The sequence below is a fragment of the Mobula hypostoma genome, chromosome 21 (genome assembly GCF_963921235.1).
Source record: "Mobula hypostoma chromosome 21, sMobHyp1.1, whole genome shotgun sequence".
Lineage (NCBI taxonomy): Eukaryota > Metazoa > Chordata > Chondrichthyes > Myliobatiformes > Myliobatidae > Mobula > Mobula hypostoma.
Genome location: NC_086117.1, coordinates 16,585,055 through 16,601,814, shown reverse-complemented (window position 1 = coordinate 16,601,814; position 16,760 = coordinate 16,585,055). Strand labels below are relative to the sequence as shown.

The following is a 16,760-nucleotide window of genomic DNA, read 5'->3' as shown; positions in this document are numbered from 1 at the left end:
AAACTCAGTCCCACGGTTAATGAAGGCCAATGCACCACATGCCTTCTTAACCACTGAGTCAACCTGCGCAGCAGCTTTGAGTGCCCTATGGACTCAGACCCCAAGATCCCTCTGATCCTCCACACTGCCAAGAGTCTTACCATTAATACTATATTCTGCCATCATATTTGACCTACCAAAATGAACCACCTCACACTTATCTGGGTTGAACTCCATCTGTCACTTCTCAGCCCAGTTTTGCATCCTATCAATGTCCTGCTGTAACCTCTCACAGCCTTCCACACTATCCAGAACACTCCCAACCTTTGTGTCATCAGCAAATTTACTAACCTATCCCTCCACTTCCTCATCCAGATCATTTATAAAAATCATGAAGAGGATGGGTCCCAGAACAGATCCTTGAGCCACACCACTGGTGACCAACCTCCATGCAGAATATGACTTGTTTACAACCAATCTTTGCCTTCTGTGGGCATGCCAATTCTGGATCCACAAAGCAAGGTCTCCTTGGATCCCATGCTTCCTTACTTTCTCAATAAGCCTTGCATGGGGTACCTTATCAAATGCCCTGCTAAAATCGATATACACTACATCAACTGCTCTACCTTCATCAATGTGTTTTGTCACATCTTCAGAAAATACAGTCAGGCTCGTAAGGCACGACCTGCCTTTGACAAAGCCATGGTGACTATTCCTAATCATATTATGCCTCTCGAAATGTTTATAAATCCTGCCTCTCAGGATCTTTTCCATCAACTTACCAACCACAGGTCTATAATTTCCTGGGTTATCTTATACACCCTTTCTTGAATAAGGGAACAACATCTGCAACCCTCCAGCCCTCCAGAACCTCTCTCGTCCCCATTGATGATGCAAAGATCATTGCTAGAGGCTCAGCAATCTCTTCCCTCACCTCCCACAGTAGCCTAGGGTACATCTCGTCCGGTCTCGGTGACTTATCCATTTTGATGCTTTCCAAAAGCTCCAACACATCCTCTTTCTTAATGTCTATATGCTTAAGCTTTTCAGTCCGCTGTAAGTCATCCCTACAATTGCCAAGATCCTTTTCCATTCTGAATACTGAGGCAAAGTATTCACTAAGTACCTCTGCTATCTCCTCCCATTCCATACACATTTTTGCACTGTCACACTTGATTGGTTCTATTCTCTCATGTCTTATCCTCTTGCTCCTCAATGCCTTGGGGTTTTTTCTTTATCCTGCTTGCCAAGGCCTTACTTATGGCCCCTTCTGGCTCTCCTAATTTCATTCTTAAACTCCTTCCTGCTAGCCTTATAATCTTCTGGATCTCTATCATTACCTAGTTTTTTTAACCTTTCGTAAGCTTTTCTTTTCTTCTTGACTGGAGTTTCGACAGCCTTTGTACACCATGGTTCCTGTACCCTACCATCCTTTCCCTGTCTAATTGGAACGTACCTATGCAGAAACGGCATGCAAATACCCCCTGAACATTTGCCACTTTTCTGCCATACATTTCCCTGAGAACATCTGCTCTGAATTTATGCTTCCAAGTTCCTGCCTGATAGCTTCATATTTCCCTTTACTCCAAGTAAACGCTTTCCTAACTTGTCTGTTCCTATCACTCTCCAATTATTCATAATACTCCTCGCATATGGTAAAGGGGATAGAATTGTGATTATTATCTCCAAAATGCTCTCCCACTGAGAGATCTGACACCTGACCAGGTTCATTTCCCAATACCAGATCAAGTACAGCCTCTCCTCTTGTAGGCTTATCTACATATTGTGTCAAGAAACCTTCCTGGACACACCTAACAAACTTCACCCCATCTAAGCCCTTTGCTCTAGGAAGATGACAGTCAATATTTGGGAAATTAAAATCTCCCACCATGACAACCCTGTTATTATTACACCTTTCCAGGATCTGTCTCCCTATCTGCTCCTAATGTCCCTGTTACTATTGAGTGGTCTATAAAAAACATCCAGTAGAGTTATTGACCCCTTCCTGTTCCTAACTTCCACCACAGAGACTCAGTGGACAATCCCTCCATGACTTCCTCCTTTTCTGCAGCTGTGACACTATCTCTGATCAGCAGTGCCATGCCCCCACCTCTTTTGCCTCCCTCCCTGTCCTTTCTGAAATATCTAAAGCCTGGCACTCTAAGTAACCATTCCTGCCCCTGAGCCATCCAAGTCTCTGTAATGGCCACAACATCATAGCTCCAAGTACTGATCCATGCTCTAAGCTCACCCGCTTTATTCATAATACTCCTCGCATTAAAATTGACATATCTCAAACCACCGATCTGCGTGCATCCCTTCTCTATCACCTGCCTATCCTCCCTCTTGCACTGTCTACAAGCTTTTTCTATTTGTAAGCCAACCTCCCCTTCCCCCGTCTCTTCAGTTTGGTTCCCACCCCTCAGCAATTCTAGGTTAAACTCTCCCCAATAGCCTTAGCAAACCTCCCTACCAGGATGTTGGTCGCCCTTGGATTCAAGTGCTACCCATCCTTTTCGTACAGGTCACACCTGCCCCAGAAGAGGTCCCAATGATCCAGAAATCTGAATCCCTGCCACCTGCTCCAATCCCTCAGCCACGCTTCTATCCTCCACCTCACTCTATTCCTATACTCACTGTCACGTGGCACAGGCAGTAATCCTGAGGTTACTCGAAATTACCTTCATCAGGACAGAGGGTAACTGGACTGGAAAAAAGGGAAGGGGTAAAAACAGATGGGAGAGATTACTGTAAGTTAGAGAAATTGATGTTCAAGCCATAGATTAGAGGCTACTCAGTGAGAATAAGAAGTGTTGCTTCTCCAGTTGAGCTTGGCCTCATCATAGCAGTGAAGGAGGCCATGGACAGATATGGGAGTAGGAAGTCGAATTGGAATGGGGGTCACCAGGAGATCCTACCGGCTATGGTGGACAGAGTGAAGGTGTTCAATGAAGTAATCCCCCAATCAGTGTCGGGTCTCACTGATGCAGAGGAGGCAGTGCCGGATAAAATAGATAACACTGACAAACTCGTAGATTAAGGGTCACCTCACCTGGAAGCACTATTCTCTCTAACTATATTCCTTCTTCATTCGCAAACACGAGGAATTCTGCAGATGCTGGAAATTCAAGCAACACACATCAAAGTTGCTGGTGAACGCAGCAGGCCAGGCAGCATCTCTAGGAAGATGTACAGTCGACGTTTCGGGCCGAGACCCTTCTGGCTCCTGATGAAGGGTTTCAGCCCGAAACGTCGACTGTACCTCTTCCTAGAGATGCTGTCTGGCCTGCTGCATTCACCAGCAACTTTGATGTGTGTTCCTTCTTCATTCCTTTACCTCTTCCACCTATCACTTCCCAGCTACTCTGCTGGTGCCCTCTTCCAGTCAGTTTTGGCCAGCTCTTCTCTCTTGTCTCTGTAATTCCCTTTTCTGTCTGTCTAGGTACCATATCCGATGCGGACTTTGGTAACCATGGTTTTCCATATAGATCTATCCTTTGTTTTTTGGATGACTTCCATTTCCTCGATGTGTAGCCACCTGGCTATGCTTTTGATTCCCTTTACTCCACTGTAATATCTAACATTAGCTTCTCCCTCTCAAACTGCAGGGTGAATTCTGTCATATTATGATCACTATCTCATAAGGGTTCCTTTATCTTAAGCTCCCCAATCAAATATGGTTCATATTTGGTCTACTTGGTCTACTCACTTTACACTTCTGACGAGGTGGCTAAGATGACATGTCAAATCAAAGCAAATTTCTGAGAAAGTAGAGGCACTGCTGTGCTTTCTTCGAAATGGCATTTATATGCTGGTCCCAGGACTGATCCTCTGATGTGATAATGGCCAGGAATTTTAAGTTACTGACTCTCTCCACTTCAGTTCCCCAATTTCTTCCCATTGTAGTCAATAATTAGCTCTCTGGTTTTGCTGATTTTGAGTGAGAGGTTGTTGTGGACTCAACCAGATTTTCAATCTCTCTCTATCCAACATTTGGGCATCTGTTATATTTGAATGGCATTATTTTAATTAGCGTTGCCCAATAATCTTACTGAATGCTCATTCTTGCTTCGATATTCACTTATTTCCATTTCCTTTATATGCTGAGAAAAAGTCTTTATTAGTAAAATCTGTCACTTCCTTTCATTGACAATGCACTGATACTACAGCTGAAAGCAAAAGATTTGAGTAGCATGAAAGCCCAAGGCCATGAAGGGCAGGAAGGTTAAAGAACAGGACACTCCATGAATTGGAAACATGAGAAAAAGTTTAAATGAGAAGATACAAACTTCCAAATATTCCCTTCCTGAATATGTGCGGCACAGTGTGACAATACAAGATAACAAATAGGTTACTGGTAGAAGACACAAGAGACTACAGATAGCTGATACCTGGAGTAAAAAACACTGTTGGAGGGATTCAGCAGGTCAGAAGACCGACCATAAGATACTAGAGCAGAAATAGGCCATTCACCCATCAAGTCTGCTCCACCATTCAATCATGGCTAATATATTATCCCTCTCTACCCCATTTTCCTGCTTATCCCTGGAACCTTTGACACGCTGCTTCGTGAATTCCGGCAGCCTCTGATGATCCTGTGATTTCAGTCTCTGAGCAAGACATTCGAGTAGCCTTCAGGAACATCCAGCTCATACAGGGTACCTGACCAAGTACTAAAACCCCATTAACCCCCGCTTCCAACACGTAATTCTCCGTAACTTCTCTCACCTCCAACGGGATCCCACCACCAAGCACATCTTTCCCTTCCACCCCCTTCCCCGCCCCACTTTCCGCAGGGATCACTCCCTACGTGACTCCCTTGTCCATTCATCTCCCTCCCGGCACTTATCCTTGCAGATGGAACAAATGCAACACCTGCCCTTACACATCCTCTCTCACTACCATTCAGGACCCCCAAACAGTCCCTCCAGGTGAGGTGACACCTCATCTGCGTGTCCCCCTGTATACCTGTGAGACCCGACGTAGACTGGGAGACCGCTGCGTCGAGCACCTTCGCTCCACCCGTCTCAAAAAGCGGGATTTCCCGGTGGCCACCCATTTCTATTCTCATTCCCATTCCCATATATGCCAGTCCACGATTACCACGATAAAGCCACTCTCAGGTTGGAGAAGCAACTCCTGATATTCCTTCCGAGTAGCCTTCAACCTGGCGGCGTGAACATCGATTACGCGAACTTCCAGTAATTATTCACTCCCTCCGCCCCACTTCACCATTCCTCATTTGTGTTTCTCTTCACACCTTCATTTTGAACCTGCCGGTCACCTACCTCTGGAGCTCCCGCCGCTCTTCCATGGTCTCCAATCAGATTCCACCTTCTCTTTCACCAATCGACTTCCCAGCTCTTGACTTCACCCCGCCTCCTCTCCCGGTTTCACCTATCACCTTCTGCTTCATTCTCCCCCTTCTGATTCGGACTTCTTCCTCGCGCTTCCCCAATCTCGGCCCGGAACGTTGCCTATTTACTCTGCTGCATGGGCGCTGCCTGACCTGCTGAGTTCCGCCAGCATTTTGTGTGTGTTGCTTGGGGAGCTGAATCCGAGTGTGGGTGGGCAGCGTGAACAGACAGCGGCAGGTTTTCACTTTGAAGAAACAACATGCTTACAGATGAGCTCGCTGCGGAGGTGAGTGACACTCGCACACTTTGATTAGCTTCCTATAAGTTGTATTTATCAGCAGAAAGGGCGAGACACTGCTTCAGCGGAGAAGAGTTAGCCCAAGGACTGGGTGTAATTTAAAAACTCATTGAATATCCTGGAGGCGACTTGTGCTGGGGCTGGAGGACTCCCTGTGTGCGTAGGAAAGGGTCTTGTTTTGCTGTGGTGTCTGTTTGTTTTGCTCTGCTGATCATGCTGGGCATGATAATGATGCGTGGTGACATTTGCAAGCTGCTCCCAGCACATCCTTGCATTGTGTTTCTCAGCTGAAAGTATTTCTCAGTATGCTTCGATGTGAAATCTGGATTGTTGTAAAACCTGCAGAACAGGAATTCTGCAGATGCTGGAAATTCAAGCAACACACATAAAAGTTGCTGGTGAACGCAGCAGGCCAAGCAGCATCTATAGGAAGAGGTGCAGTCGACGTTTCAGGCCGAGACCCTTCGTCAGGACTAACTGAAGGAAAAGTGAGTAAGGGATTTTAAAGTGGGAGGGGGAGGGGGAGATTATTCCGCCTGGGTAGCCTCCAACCTGATGGCATGAACATTGACTTCTCTAACTTCCGCTAAGGCCCCACCTCCCCCTCGTACCCCATTTGTTACTCATTTTTATACACACATTCTTTCTCTCACTCTCCTTTTTCTCCCTCTGTCCCTCTGAATATACCTCTTGCCCATCCTCTGGGTCCCCCCCCCACCCTTGTCTTTCTTCCCGGACCTCCTGTCCCATGATCCTCTCGTATCCCTTTTGCCTATCACCTGTCCAGCTCTTGGCTCCATCCCTCCCCCTCCTGTCTTCTCCTATCATTTTGCATCTCCCCCTCCCCCTCCAACTTTCAAATCTCTTACTCACTCTTCCTTCAGTTAGTCCTGACGAAGGGTCTCGGCCTGAAACGTCGACTGCACCTCTTCCTACAGATGCTGCCTGGCCTGCTGCGTTCACCAGCAACTTTGATGTGTGTTGTTGTAAAACCTGGCTGTCTCTATATTGGAAATAACAGGAAAAGACAGGTGGGGCGGGGAATGGAGCCCAGAGCTGGAAAATTGATTGGCAGAAAGGATATGAGAGGATCATGGGACGGGAGGGAGGCCTAGGGAGAAAGAAAGGGGGAGGGGGGAAGCCCAGAGGATGGGCAAGGAGTTATAGTGAGAGGGACAGAGGGAGAAAAAGAAGAGAGAGAAAAAAATAATAAATAATGGATGGGGTATGAAGGGGAGGTGGGGGATTAACGGAAGTTAGAGAAGTCAATGTTCATGCTGTCAGGTTGGAGGCTACCCAGACGGAATATAAGGTGTTGTTCCTCTAACCTGAGTGTGGCTTCATCTTGACAGTAGAGGAGACTGTGGATAGACATATTCTCACGGCCTCCTCTACTGTAAAGATGAAGCCACACTCACGTTGGAGGAACAACACCTTATATTCCGTCTGGGTAGCCTCCAACTTGATGGCATGAACATTGACTTCTCAAACTTCTGCTAATGCCCCACCTCCCCTTTGTACCCCATCCATTATTTATTATTATTTTTAATTTTTTTTTTCTCTCTCTCCTTTTTCTCCCTCTGTCTCTTTCACTATAACTCCTTGCCCATCCTCTGGGCTTCCCCCACTCCCCCTTTCTTTCTCCCTAGGCCTCCTGTCCCATGATCCTCTCATATCCCTTTTGCCAATCACCTGTCCAGCTCTCGGCTCCATCCCTCCCCCTCCTGTCTTCTCCTATCATTTCGGATCTCCCCCTCCCCCTCCCACTTTCAAATCTCTTACTAGCTCTTCTTTCAGTTAGTCCTGACGAAGGGTTTCGGCCCGAAACATCGACTGTACCTCTTCCTACAGATGCTGCCTGGCCTGCTGCGTTCACCAGCAATTTTTATGTGTGTTGCTTGAAATTCCAGCATCTGCAGATTTCCTCGTGTTTGTGGCTCGATATTGTCCTTCTCCAGTTTAGCCTTCATGGGGACTCCAGACCCGTCAATGTTGTTGACTCTTACCTACCCAGGGATGGAAAGAAATGCTGCTCTTGCAACTGATATCTAGTTCACAAAGTGTCAATTAATGAAGAAAGTCTTTATCAATCCAACCATTTCACAGCAATAAATTACATTTAAAGCAGCTAAATACAGAGCCAGCTTTGCCTTCGCAAAAAAGTTCTCTTTTGCGCTACTTACTTAATTTTAATATGTTTCTTATTGTAATTTATAATACTTTGTTTTGCTCTGTATTGCTGCTACAAATCAACAAATTTTGCAAGATGATGCTGGCTGGTTCTTCGCTTGCGAGGAGCGGGTGGGAAGAAGAGTCCTCACGTTTCGCCCCCATCTCTAACGCTGTAGGACTTTTCTTCCTCACTGCACTACGTAGGTTTGGAGTGAGGTTCGGTGCGCGCAGACCAATTCCACTCTTCAGACCAGGGGACGTTCCGCAATGTACAGCGAGCTGCTGCGGTGCAATAGTGGAGCGGACTTGATGGGCTGAATGGCCTAATTCTGCTCTTTGGTCTTGTGGCCTACCTGGGTCTGGAATCAGAGTTGTCCTTTGCCAAGGCTGATGAGCCCAGCTTGTCCACCCATTTATACCACTGGACTCTCAGTCGCGCCATGACGTGGCAAATTCAGTAAGAACAGGGATGCCATGTTAAGGTGTTGTTATGGGCACAGTTGTGTGGGAGAGGTCATACGTGAATGACCTCCTGCATGGCAAGCCAAACAGTGGTCCTGCGGCAATCACTGCACCCGGAAAGGAGAGGCTATGGCAGACGCTTCACCTTCCCTAAGTGAACAGGACGTCCAGCTCAGGACTCACCCGTCCCACAACATACGTAAGTGATTATAAACTGGATTCTCACATTCTGCAAATTTAGATAAATAACTAGATAATCTGAAATAAAACAGAAAATGTAGGAAATACCCAATGGGTCAAGCGGAGGAATAGAATTATCATTTTGGGGTACTGGCCTTTTATTAGAAATAGGAAAAGAAAGTTCCCTTTTTTAATGGAGGCGGAAAAAAAAACTTGAGGGGGAAGAAGCAGAAAGTAGTTCTGATAAAAGATGACTGACCTATAATAATACTCATTTTTCTCTGCACAGAAATTGAGTATTTGTTATTTCAGTTCTCCAGTATCTGTAGCATTCTGCTTTTGAGCTGTATAGTATGCATTGGTTGAGGGATAAATATTGACTCCTTTTCTTTGAATTGTCCAAAATACAATTGATAAATGACACAGCTAAATATACTGCTGGTGCATCAAGTATGTGGGGAAAGTTGTATACTGAAATCTTAATACTGAGATTTGAAAGCATGACCTGGATCTTCCGGGAATGTCTCCATTAAGGCAAAATGAACACTTAATTTTTCTGATTAATGAGCAAATTCTGAACTAATTTGACTGTTTCTTTCATCTCTAGTTTAGGAAAGATGGCTTTGTTACTATTGAAGGTTTTATCACGGTGGAGGAATGTGATTCTCTGAGAGCACGGATATTAGAGATTATTGATGAGATGGATGTCCCTTGCCATCTTCGTACTGAATTCTCAACTCGGGAAGCAGAGCAGATTGAAACACAGGTTGTTGTGCGAGAACTGGCTATTGTATTTGCACTTTAATGCTTTGTGTGTATTTTTAAAAATCATTATATTGCCAAAGCAATGTCTATTTATCTAAAATGTTCCTGGGAATGAGTTTCTGATTCAATGTAGTCCTTGTAGTGAGGGTATTCTCAAAGCACTGCTGGATAATTAATTCCAGGATTTGGACTTGGTGATGATGACTGATGTAGAGAGGATCTTCGTAATATTCCTATATGCCTTGGCCCTTCTACTCTGGATGATAGAAGTCTCAAGCTAGAGAGGCGACTCAATAGTTTGCTATAGGACACTCTTTAGACGGTACTCTTATTGGAATTGGTTTATTATTGTTACATGTACCATGATCCAGTGATAACCAAGTTTTTGCATATACAGATCATATCATCATTCAATACATTGATGTAGAAGAAGGTAAAACAAAAATGTGGAACATAGCTGCAGAGAGTGGAGTGCAGGTAAATAACAAGGTGCAAGATCATAACCAGGTAGATTGTGAAGGAAGGGAACTATTTAATAGTCTTACAACAGTGGGGTAGAAGCTGCCTTTGAGCCTTGTGGTATGTATTTTCAGGCTTTTGTATCTTCTGCCCAGTGGAAGATGGGGCGAATGCCCTGGGTGGGTGAGATCTTTGATTATGCTGACTGATTTACTGAGGCAGCAAAAAGTGGATGCCATTTAAGTGGGCTGTTTTGACATAGATAGTGTTGTGCTGAAGTTGCACATGTGGTAGAGTCACAGTTTTGATTTCTCCTTGCAACTGTTGGATCTAATCTGCCTGCAACCTTGAGTTCTTGTACTGTTCCAGGATTAAGAAAGGATTTAGCTCCTGTTTCCAAGATGCATCTCATTCTAATCTCCTCCAGTGGGTCAAAGGTCCAATCTATTTTATCCCCTTCATTTTGCTGCAGCTGAACTGTTGGTTGTTACAGATTACCTCCATTTTCCACTTCACCACTTATGTAGCATTTTTGGCTAACTGGGTTTGGAAAGTAGCTGATTTGATTGCTCCTAAAGGCTGATTTATACTTGTGTGTCAAGTGTACGCCATAGGTACCGCGTACCCTACGCCGTAGGGTGACGTGCACCTCCCCAAAAATGTAATTCACTCGTCATGGCGACGCAGACCGCAACAGCTGTGATTGGTCCGCTTGGTAGCATCGCATTTCCTCCTACGCATTTCTGGTTGCTTTCCTCTGTACACTGATGTGAAATAAATGGTTGGAGATGATGAACCAAATCGTCAAATCTACCTGACGACATCCAAAAATATTTGAAATGCACTTCCTCGTCTGTATCTCTCACGAAGAAACTCAATGCAGTGGCATAGAAACCCCACCGCCAACTAGCATTTTGGTGGTGAATTGCAGAGCGATGCAGACACAACTACGCGTGCTCGCTACGGCATAGGGCTATGCAAAAGTATAAATTAGGCTACGACGTAGCCCGTACGCACAAGTATAAATCAGCCTTAATAGTTCATACAAGGACCTCAGTCTTTTAACTAGGCTTTATCAGTTAAGTATTGTTCTGTCTTGGTCTAGGCTTCTGTTATGTTGGGGTTTGAAGCTGGGAGGAGATACCAGCGTTATCATTATGCATTAAGGATATTCCTGTGTATATTATGTGTTTCTTCTAAAAGTGCTTCTTCAAAATGATCAAACTTAAATTCGTGTGGATCTTCCTGCCATATGAGCCTTGTGTCATTGCACCTATTGCAGAAAGGCACACTAATTAGAAGTGGAAATGAAAAGTGCTAAGAATGAAAATAATGAATATAGAGGAAAATATCTCAATTTGATTTTTAAAAATATCTGAAATTTAGTACTTACTATAAAAATTGAAGTGATTAAATTACCATTCAGAGAATTGCTGCCTTGCCTATATTTTTTTCAGCTCTCCATTGTAGCCCACAGTTGTGGTTGAAAATCCTGAGCATTTGTATTACAGCTGGGAGATTTATTCCAATTACCTTTCCTGATATTGCATTCATTGACTTTTCACTTAATAGTTCTTGTGATCTGCGGTCCAATTCTCCTGACTTTTCAGGGCCATAAAGAATAAATTTCCTTTTATTTTTTGGTCTTGATGCATTCCCAAATAGTCTCAACCAAAACAGGCGAGTAATCTGGTTAAGGTTGGAAGATGAATCTCTTCATACTTTTTGTAATAAAGTCTTGATATTAAAGTAATATATACACCTTTTTCTTAGGGAAGCACAGATTACTTCCTGACCAGTGGGGACAAAATTCGATTCTTCTTTGAACGCGGAGTGATTGACAGCAAAGGTGATGTGACCCTCTATTCAAGTTATTGTAGTCCACAATGAAAATGTGTATTAATATACACTTCATGCAATTATGCTGAAGACACAGGATTGGAGAAGCAGAAAAAGATGAATTATAAGGGGAAAAAGTGAACTGTTTCAGAATGCTCTGAAAGGGTGCTGAAAGCAAATCCTATGATTCAGGAGTAAAATGGATAATTACTGGGGATATGGGGAAAACACATTCCCTGGATGGCTCTGTCAAAGAGCTGAACCAGGTGGGATAGTGTAATGGATAGCATAATGTTATTACAGCAACAGTGATCACCAATTGGAGATCAACTCCCGCCGCTATGAGCAGAGTTTATATGCTCTCCCCGTAACCATGTGAGTTTCCTCCAGGTGCTCTGGTTTCCTCCCACATTCCAAAGATGTACAGTTAGAATTCAGGAGTTGGGAGCGTGCTAGGTTAGTGCCAGGAACACCTGAGATCTGCTTAGCACAATCCTCACTGATAGGATACAAATCACTCATTTCACTCTATTTTGACATGCATGATAAAGAAAGCTAATCTTTTTTTATTGGAGCTATCATAAATGAAATGACATCTTATTTTTGTTTTGCCCACAATAGTTTCAGAACTTTAAAGTGCTTTGTTGTGAAAGAGATTTACATTGTTTTATTTTTAATTGTACAAGCCTTTAGTATATCAGGATCAGTGTAGTTTCTGTCCATTTCATATCTACAAGAGTCAACTTGACTTCCTCTTGCCCCACTTAACTACTCATCTGAGGGTTGATCATTTTCCTCCAACTTTTAGAGATTGCCATTTGGTGAATTCCTGGAGTGTCGCCATCATCAAATGCCTGTATGGAGCTGGCACTTAGAGCCGCAAACTCCTGGAGCACGAGCTCCCATAGTCAGGAACCCAACAAGTGTGAATCTTAGCTGCCAGCTCAAAGATCAAAGTAGATTTATTATCAAAGTACGTATAGGTCACCATATACAACCTTGAGACTCATTTTCTTGGGTGCATCCTCAATAAATCCATCATAGAATCAATGAAAGACTGCATCAACTTGACACTTAACCTGGATCCTGGACTTCCTGTCAGTGGTGTCAAGAAAATGACCTCTTCCTTAATGTCACAACCTCTAAGGAGTTGTGGACTACAGGAGGAATGGAGACAGGGTGACCCCTATTGACGTCAATAGATCTTGGGTTGAGGGGTGAACAGCTTCAACTTGCTCAACATACACATCACCGAGGATCTCACATGGTCTGTACATACCAGTACTTTGACAGGCTGCATCACTGCCTGGTATGGGAACTGTACCTCCCTCAATCGCAGGACTCTGCAGAGAGTGGTGCAAATAGCCCAGCGCATCTCTAGATGTGAACTTCCCACTGTTCAGGACATTTGCTGAGACGTGTGTAAACAGGGCCCGAAGGATCACTGGGGACCCAGGTCACCCCAACCACAAACTGTTCCAGCTGCTACCATCTAGGAAACAGTACCATAGCATAAAAGCCAGAATCAACAGGCTCCAAGACAGCTTCTTTCACCAGGCCATCAGACTGATTAATTCACACTGATTTAATTGTATTTCTATGCTATATTAACTGTCCTGTTGTACATACTATTTATTACAAATTACTATAAATTGCACATTTAGACGGAGACATAACGTAAAGATTTTCACCACTCAGGTGTGTGAAGGATATAAGTAATAAAGTTAATTCAATTCATAATAATAATAAATAAACAATAAGTATTAAAGTTGAGATGAAGAGTTGTTGTCTATAGTCTGTTGAGCTGTATTGGATGTCCAAAATAGTTGTGCAATCACCATTCTGTATGTCATGGTATTTTCATTTAACCTTTGCTGAAGTCACAGACCATTTCTGAGTCTTGCACTATGAACAGTTTCTTACCCATGATCATTTGTTACATGCAGACTTTAACAATGAACAATATCACGACATGTTCAAGAAGTGTTTAAAGTGGTTCAGGCCTCTTAATAACGATGTACATTCAGTAAGAGTCCTAAAGTCATAAAACATTACAGCACAGAAACATGCCATTTGGCCCATCTAGTCTATGCTGAACTATCAATCTGTCTAAGCCCATTGACCTGCACCTGGACCATACCCCTCCCATCCATGTACCTATCCAAACTTCTCTAAATGTTGAAATCAAACCGACATCCACCACTTCTGCTGGCAGCTCATTCTACACCCTCACCACCTTCTGAGTGAAGTTCTCCCTAATGTTCCCTTTAAACATTTCACCTTTCACCTTCAACCCATGACCTCCAGCTCTAGTCACTGAAGGTGAACAAAACAGTAACTTGCTGGATTTTATTTCCTGTTCGCCAAACCACAGGCAGGAGAGCAATTTGTGGTGCCTTTGCTATGGGCTCGAGCTGTTGACCAGGAACTTCAATACCACCTAGCTATTCTGATCACCAGGTGAACGACTCCAAAGGCTAAACTTTGCTGATTTAGCATGTATTTTAATCATCCAATGAGGGCCACGACGTGACTGATTCTTGGTTTTTCTTTTCATTCAGGTGATCTTCTAAAACCAAAAGAAAATTCCATAAATAAAATTGGTCATGGTAAAGTTAATTTTTTATGCTGCTTGGAAATGTATTGACTGTTACCTCACTGTGTCAGATGTAGAACTGTGTTGGCAAAGGAATCTAAGTGATTACTTAAAACTTTTGTGAAACTTGTAGTTAAAAATAACAGCAAAAAGCTCAAGCTACAGTCATTTCTGAAAGGGTTTGCTGTGTATTTCACAGATAACTGTCTGCAGAGAGATGTAGATGGCAGACATCCCACCTCTCCCGGAAGTTCTGGGAGTCTCCCGCATGTTAATAGTGGCTCCCTGATACCCTCAAATTATATACAATGTCCCGGAAATTGATTTTTTTGAGAGAGAGCGTGAGAGAATGCGTGAGAAAGAGCGAGAGAGCAAGCGCAAGAACAAGAAAGCAAGTGCGAGAGAGCGAGAGCAAGAAAGCAAGCGCGAGTGAGAGCAACCACGAGAGAGTGCGAGCGAGAGCAAGAAAGTAAGCGTGCACGAGAGAGAGCAAGAGCGAGAGTGTTCCAAAAAAAGAAAATATAAATCCTACTTCACCCCAGACTACACTAAATTGTACTCTTGCCTAATAGGGATCAAAATAATGACAGTGTTGCTCGCTGCACTGTTTGCAACAGTGACTTTTCTATTGCCCATGGTGGGTTAAGACTGTAAAAGACATGTTGAGATAAGTTTAACAGGTGTCATTCGTTCATTAGCATAGCTAACGTTATTTAAACTAGCTGGCTAGCTGCTAAGGAGCTACTCTATTGCAGACATCTCACCTCTCCTGGAAGTCTCCCGCAAATTGATGGTGCTCCCTCCCTGAAATGAATTTTTGCAGGGTGGGGTGTCTGAGATGGGTTGAGTGAGTGGGCAAGGGTCAGGTAGATGGAGTACATTGTTGGTACATGTGAGGTCACCCATGTTGGAAGGAAAAATGAAAGAGCATATTATTGTTTAAATAGTAAGAAATTGAAGCACGCTGCTGTGCAGAGGGACTTGAGAGGGCAAAAAGTTGGTTTGCAGGAGCAGCAGGCTATCAAGAAGGCAAATGGAAAGTTGGTCTTCATCGCCAGAGGGACTGAATTTAAGAACAGGGAGGTTATGCTGCAATTGTACAGGGTACTAGTGAGGACACACCAGGAGTACTGCATGCAGTCTGGTCTCCTTACTTGAAGGAGATATACTAGCTTTGGAGGCGGTGCTGAGGAGGTTCACCAGGTTGATTCTAGAGATGAGGGTGTTAGGCTATGAGGCGGGAAGAGAGTCACCTTGGACGGTACTCACAGGAACTCAGAAGAACGAGAGGAGATCTTGTAGAAACGGATAAAATTATGAAAAGGATAGATACAATAGAGGCAGGAAAGTTGTTTCCACTGGTAGGTGAGACTAGAACTAGGGGATATAACATGAAGATTCAGGGGAGTAGATTTAGGATGCAGATGAGGAGGAACTGTCTTTCCCAGAGTGGTGAATGTGGAATTCTCTGCCCAATGAAGCAGTGGCTACCTCAGTAAATATATTTAAGACAAGATTGCATAGATTTTTGCATAGTAGGGGAATTGAGAGTTATGGGGAAAAGGCAGGTAGTTGGAGATGAGTCCGTGGCCAGATCAGCCATGATCTTATTGAATGGGGGAGCAGGCTCGACGGGCCAGATGGCCGACTCCTGCTCCTATTTGTTCTTGTGTTATGCATCTGGATTTGCTGTTTATCATTAAATGATTGGGGGGGGGGTGCACAATTATTTTGTTCGGTCTTTAGCCCAAGAAAGCTAAGATGAGTTGAAGGCATAAGTAATTCTGCATGGGGCAGGAAAACCTTTTTTGGTGTTTCATGTTCTTCATTTTCAACATGTATCTGTTTGATTTAGGAACATTAGTGGGTAAGTTTAAATACATAATAGAATTGACAAATTCCTATTTATGTTGACACTGACAAAGTTTATTTTATAAAAAAAGGTTTAATAAAATGTACCACTGCACACAAGCAGAGTATCAATGCAATAAATGTGATTTGATAAGACCCGGAATGTCTTTCCAGATTAAAACCAGGGTAAAGTTGGGGTGATATCTTGTCTGTACTTTCAAACATTTGCTTTTATTAAGTCAAATGTTTTGTCCATAGCACTTCATGTCCTGGAACCTATGTTCAAGAATCTCACACATTCACACAAAGTGCAGGTGAGTCCATCTGAGTTTATTGTCAGCTCATTAGTAAATTGCCACAACCATTCGATTGTGGGACTTTATTAACAGTTACGATTCTTATTCTAAATCACAGTTGTTTTAAATTGCTGACCCTAGGCACAATCATGTAATGCTCCTGTAAATTTTAGTTTTAACAATGTTTTTTTCCCCCCTGGAATCTCAACCTGTTTCATCCTATCTGACCACATCAATAGTTTTCTCTAAATTACCTTGAACTAATTACCTCATATTAGTTCAGCACCACAAATCTATTGGAAATTGCTACTGTACATTGGAACTAACTGTTGCAAATGTTTTACAGTTTCCTGACTCAATACTGTCATGTAGCTCTACCTTGGCACAATCACTGTTTCTCTACTGATCTGTCATGCTGTTTCTCTGATACCTAGGACTGGATGAGCAAACATAATTTTCCATTTCAATATAATGAAGCCTACGCCCATTGCCTTTGTTCCTTGTCA

At 43.4% G+C, this 16,760-nt stretch overlaps 1 protein-coding gene across 2 annotated transcripts in view; it reads left to right on the top strand.

The window, feature by feature from the left end:
* The first annotated feature begins 5,384 nt into the window (after positions 1-5,384).
* Positions 5,385-16,760, top strand: part of phyhd1 (phytanoyl-CoA dioxygenase domain containing 1) — a 38,053-nt gene continuing 26,677 nt past the window's right edge. Inside the window, exons 1-5 of one of the 2 annotated variants that reach the window (XM_063073509.1) lie at positions 5,387-5,622; positions 9,056-9,214; positions 11,446-11,521; positions 14,073-14,120; positions 16,217-16,272. In XM_063073509.1, the coding sequence (XP_062929579.1) occupies positions 5,596-5,622; positions 9,056-9,214; positions 11,446-11,521; positions 14,073-14,120; positions 16,217-16,272 (366 nt within the window). In that variant the 5' untranslated portion in view covers positions 5,387-5,595. Of the gene's footprint in view, positions 5,623-9,055; positions 9,215-11,445; positions 11,522-14,072; positions 14,121-16,216; positions 16,273-16,760 lie in introns of both variants that reach the window. The other variant, XM_063073510.1, reaches the window with a different exon arrangement.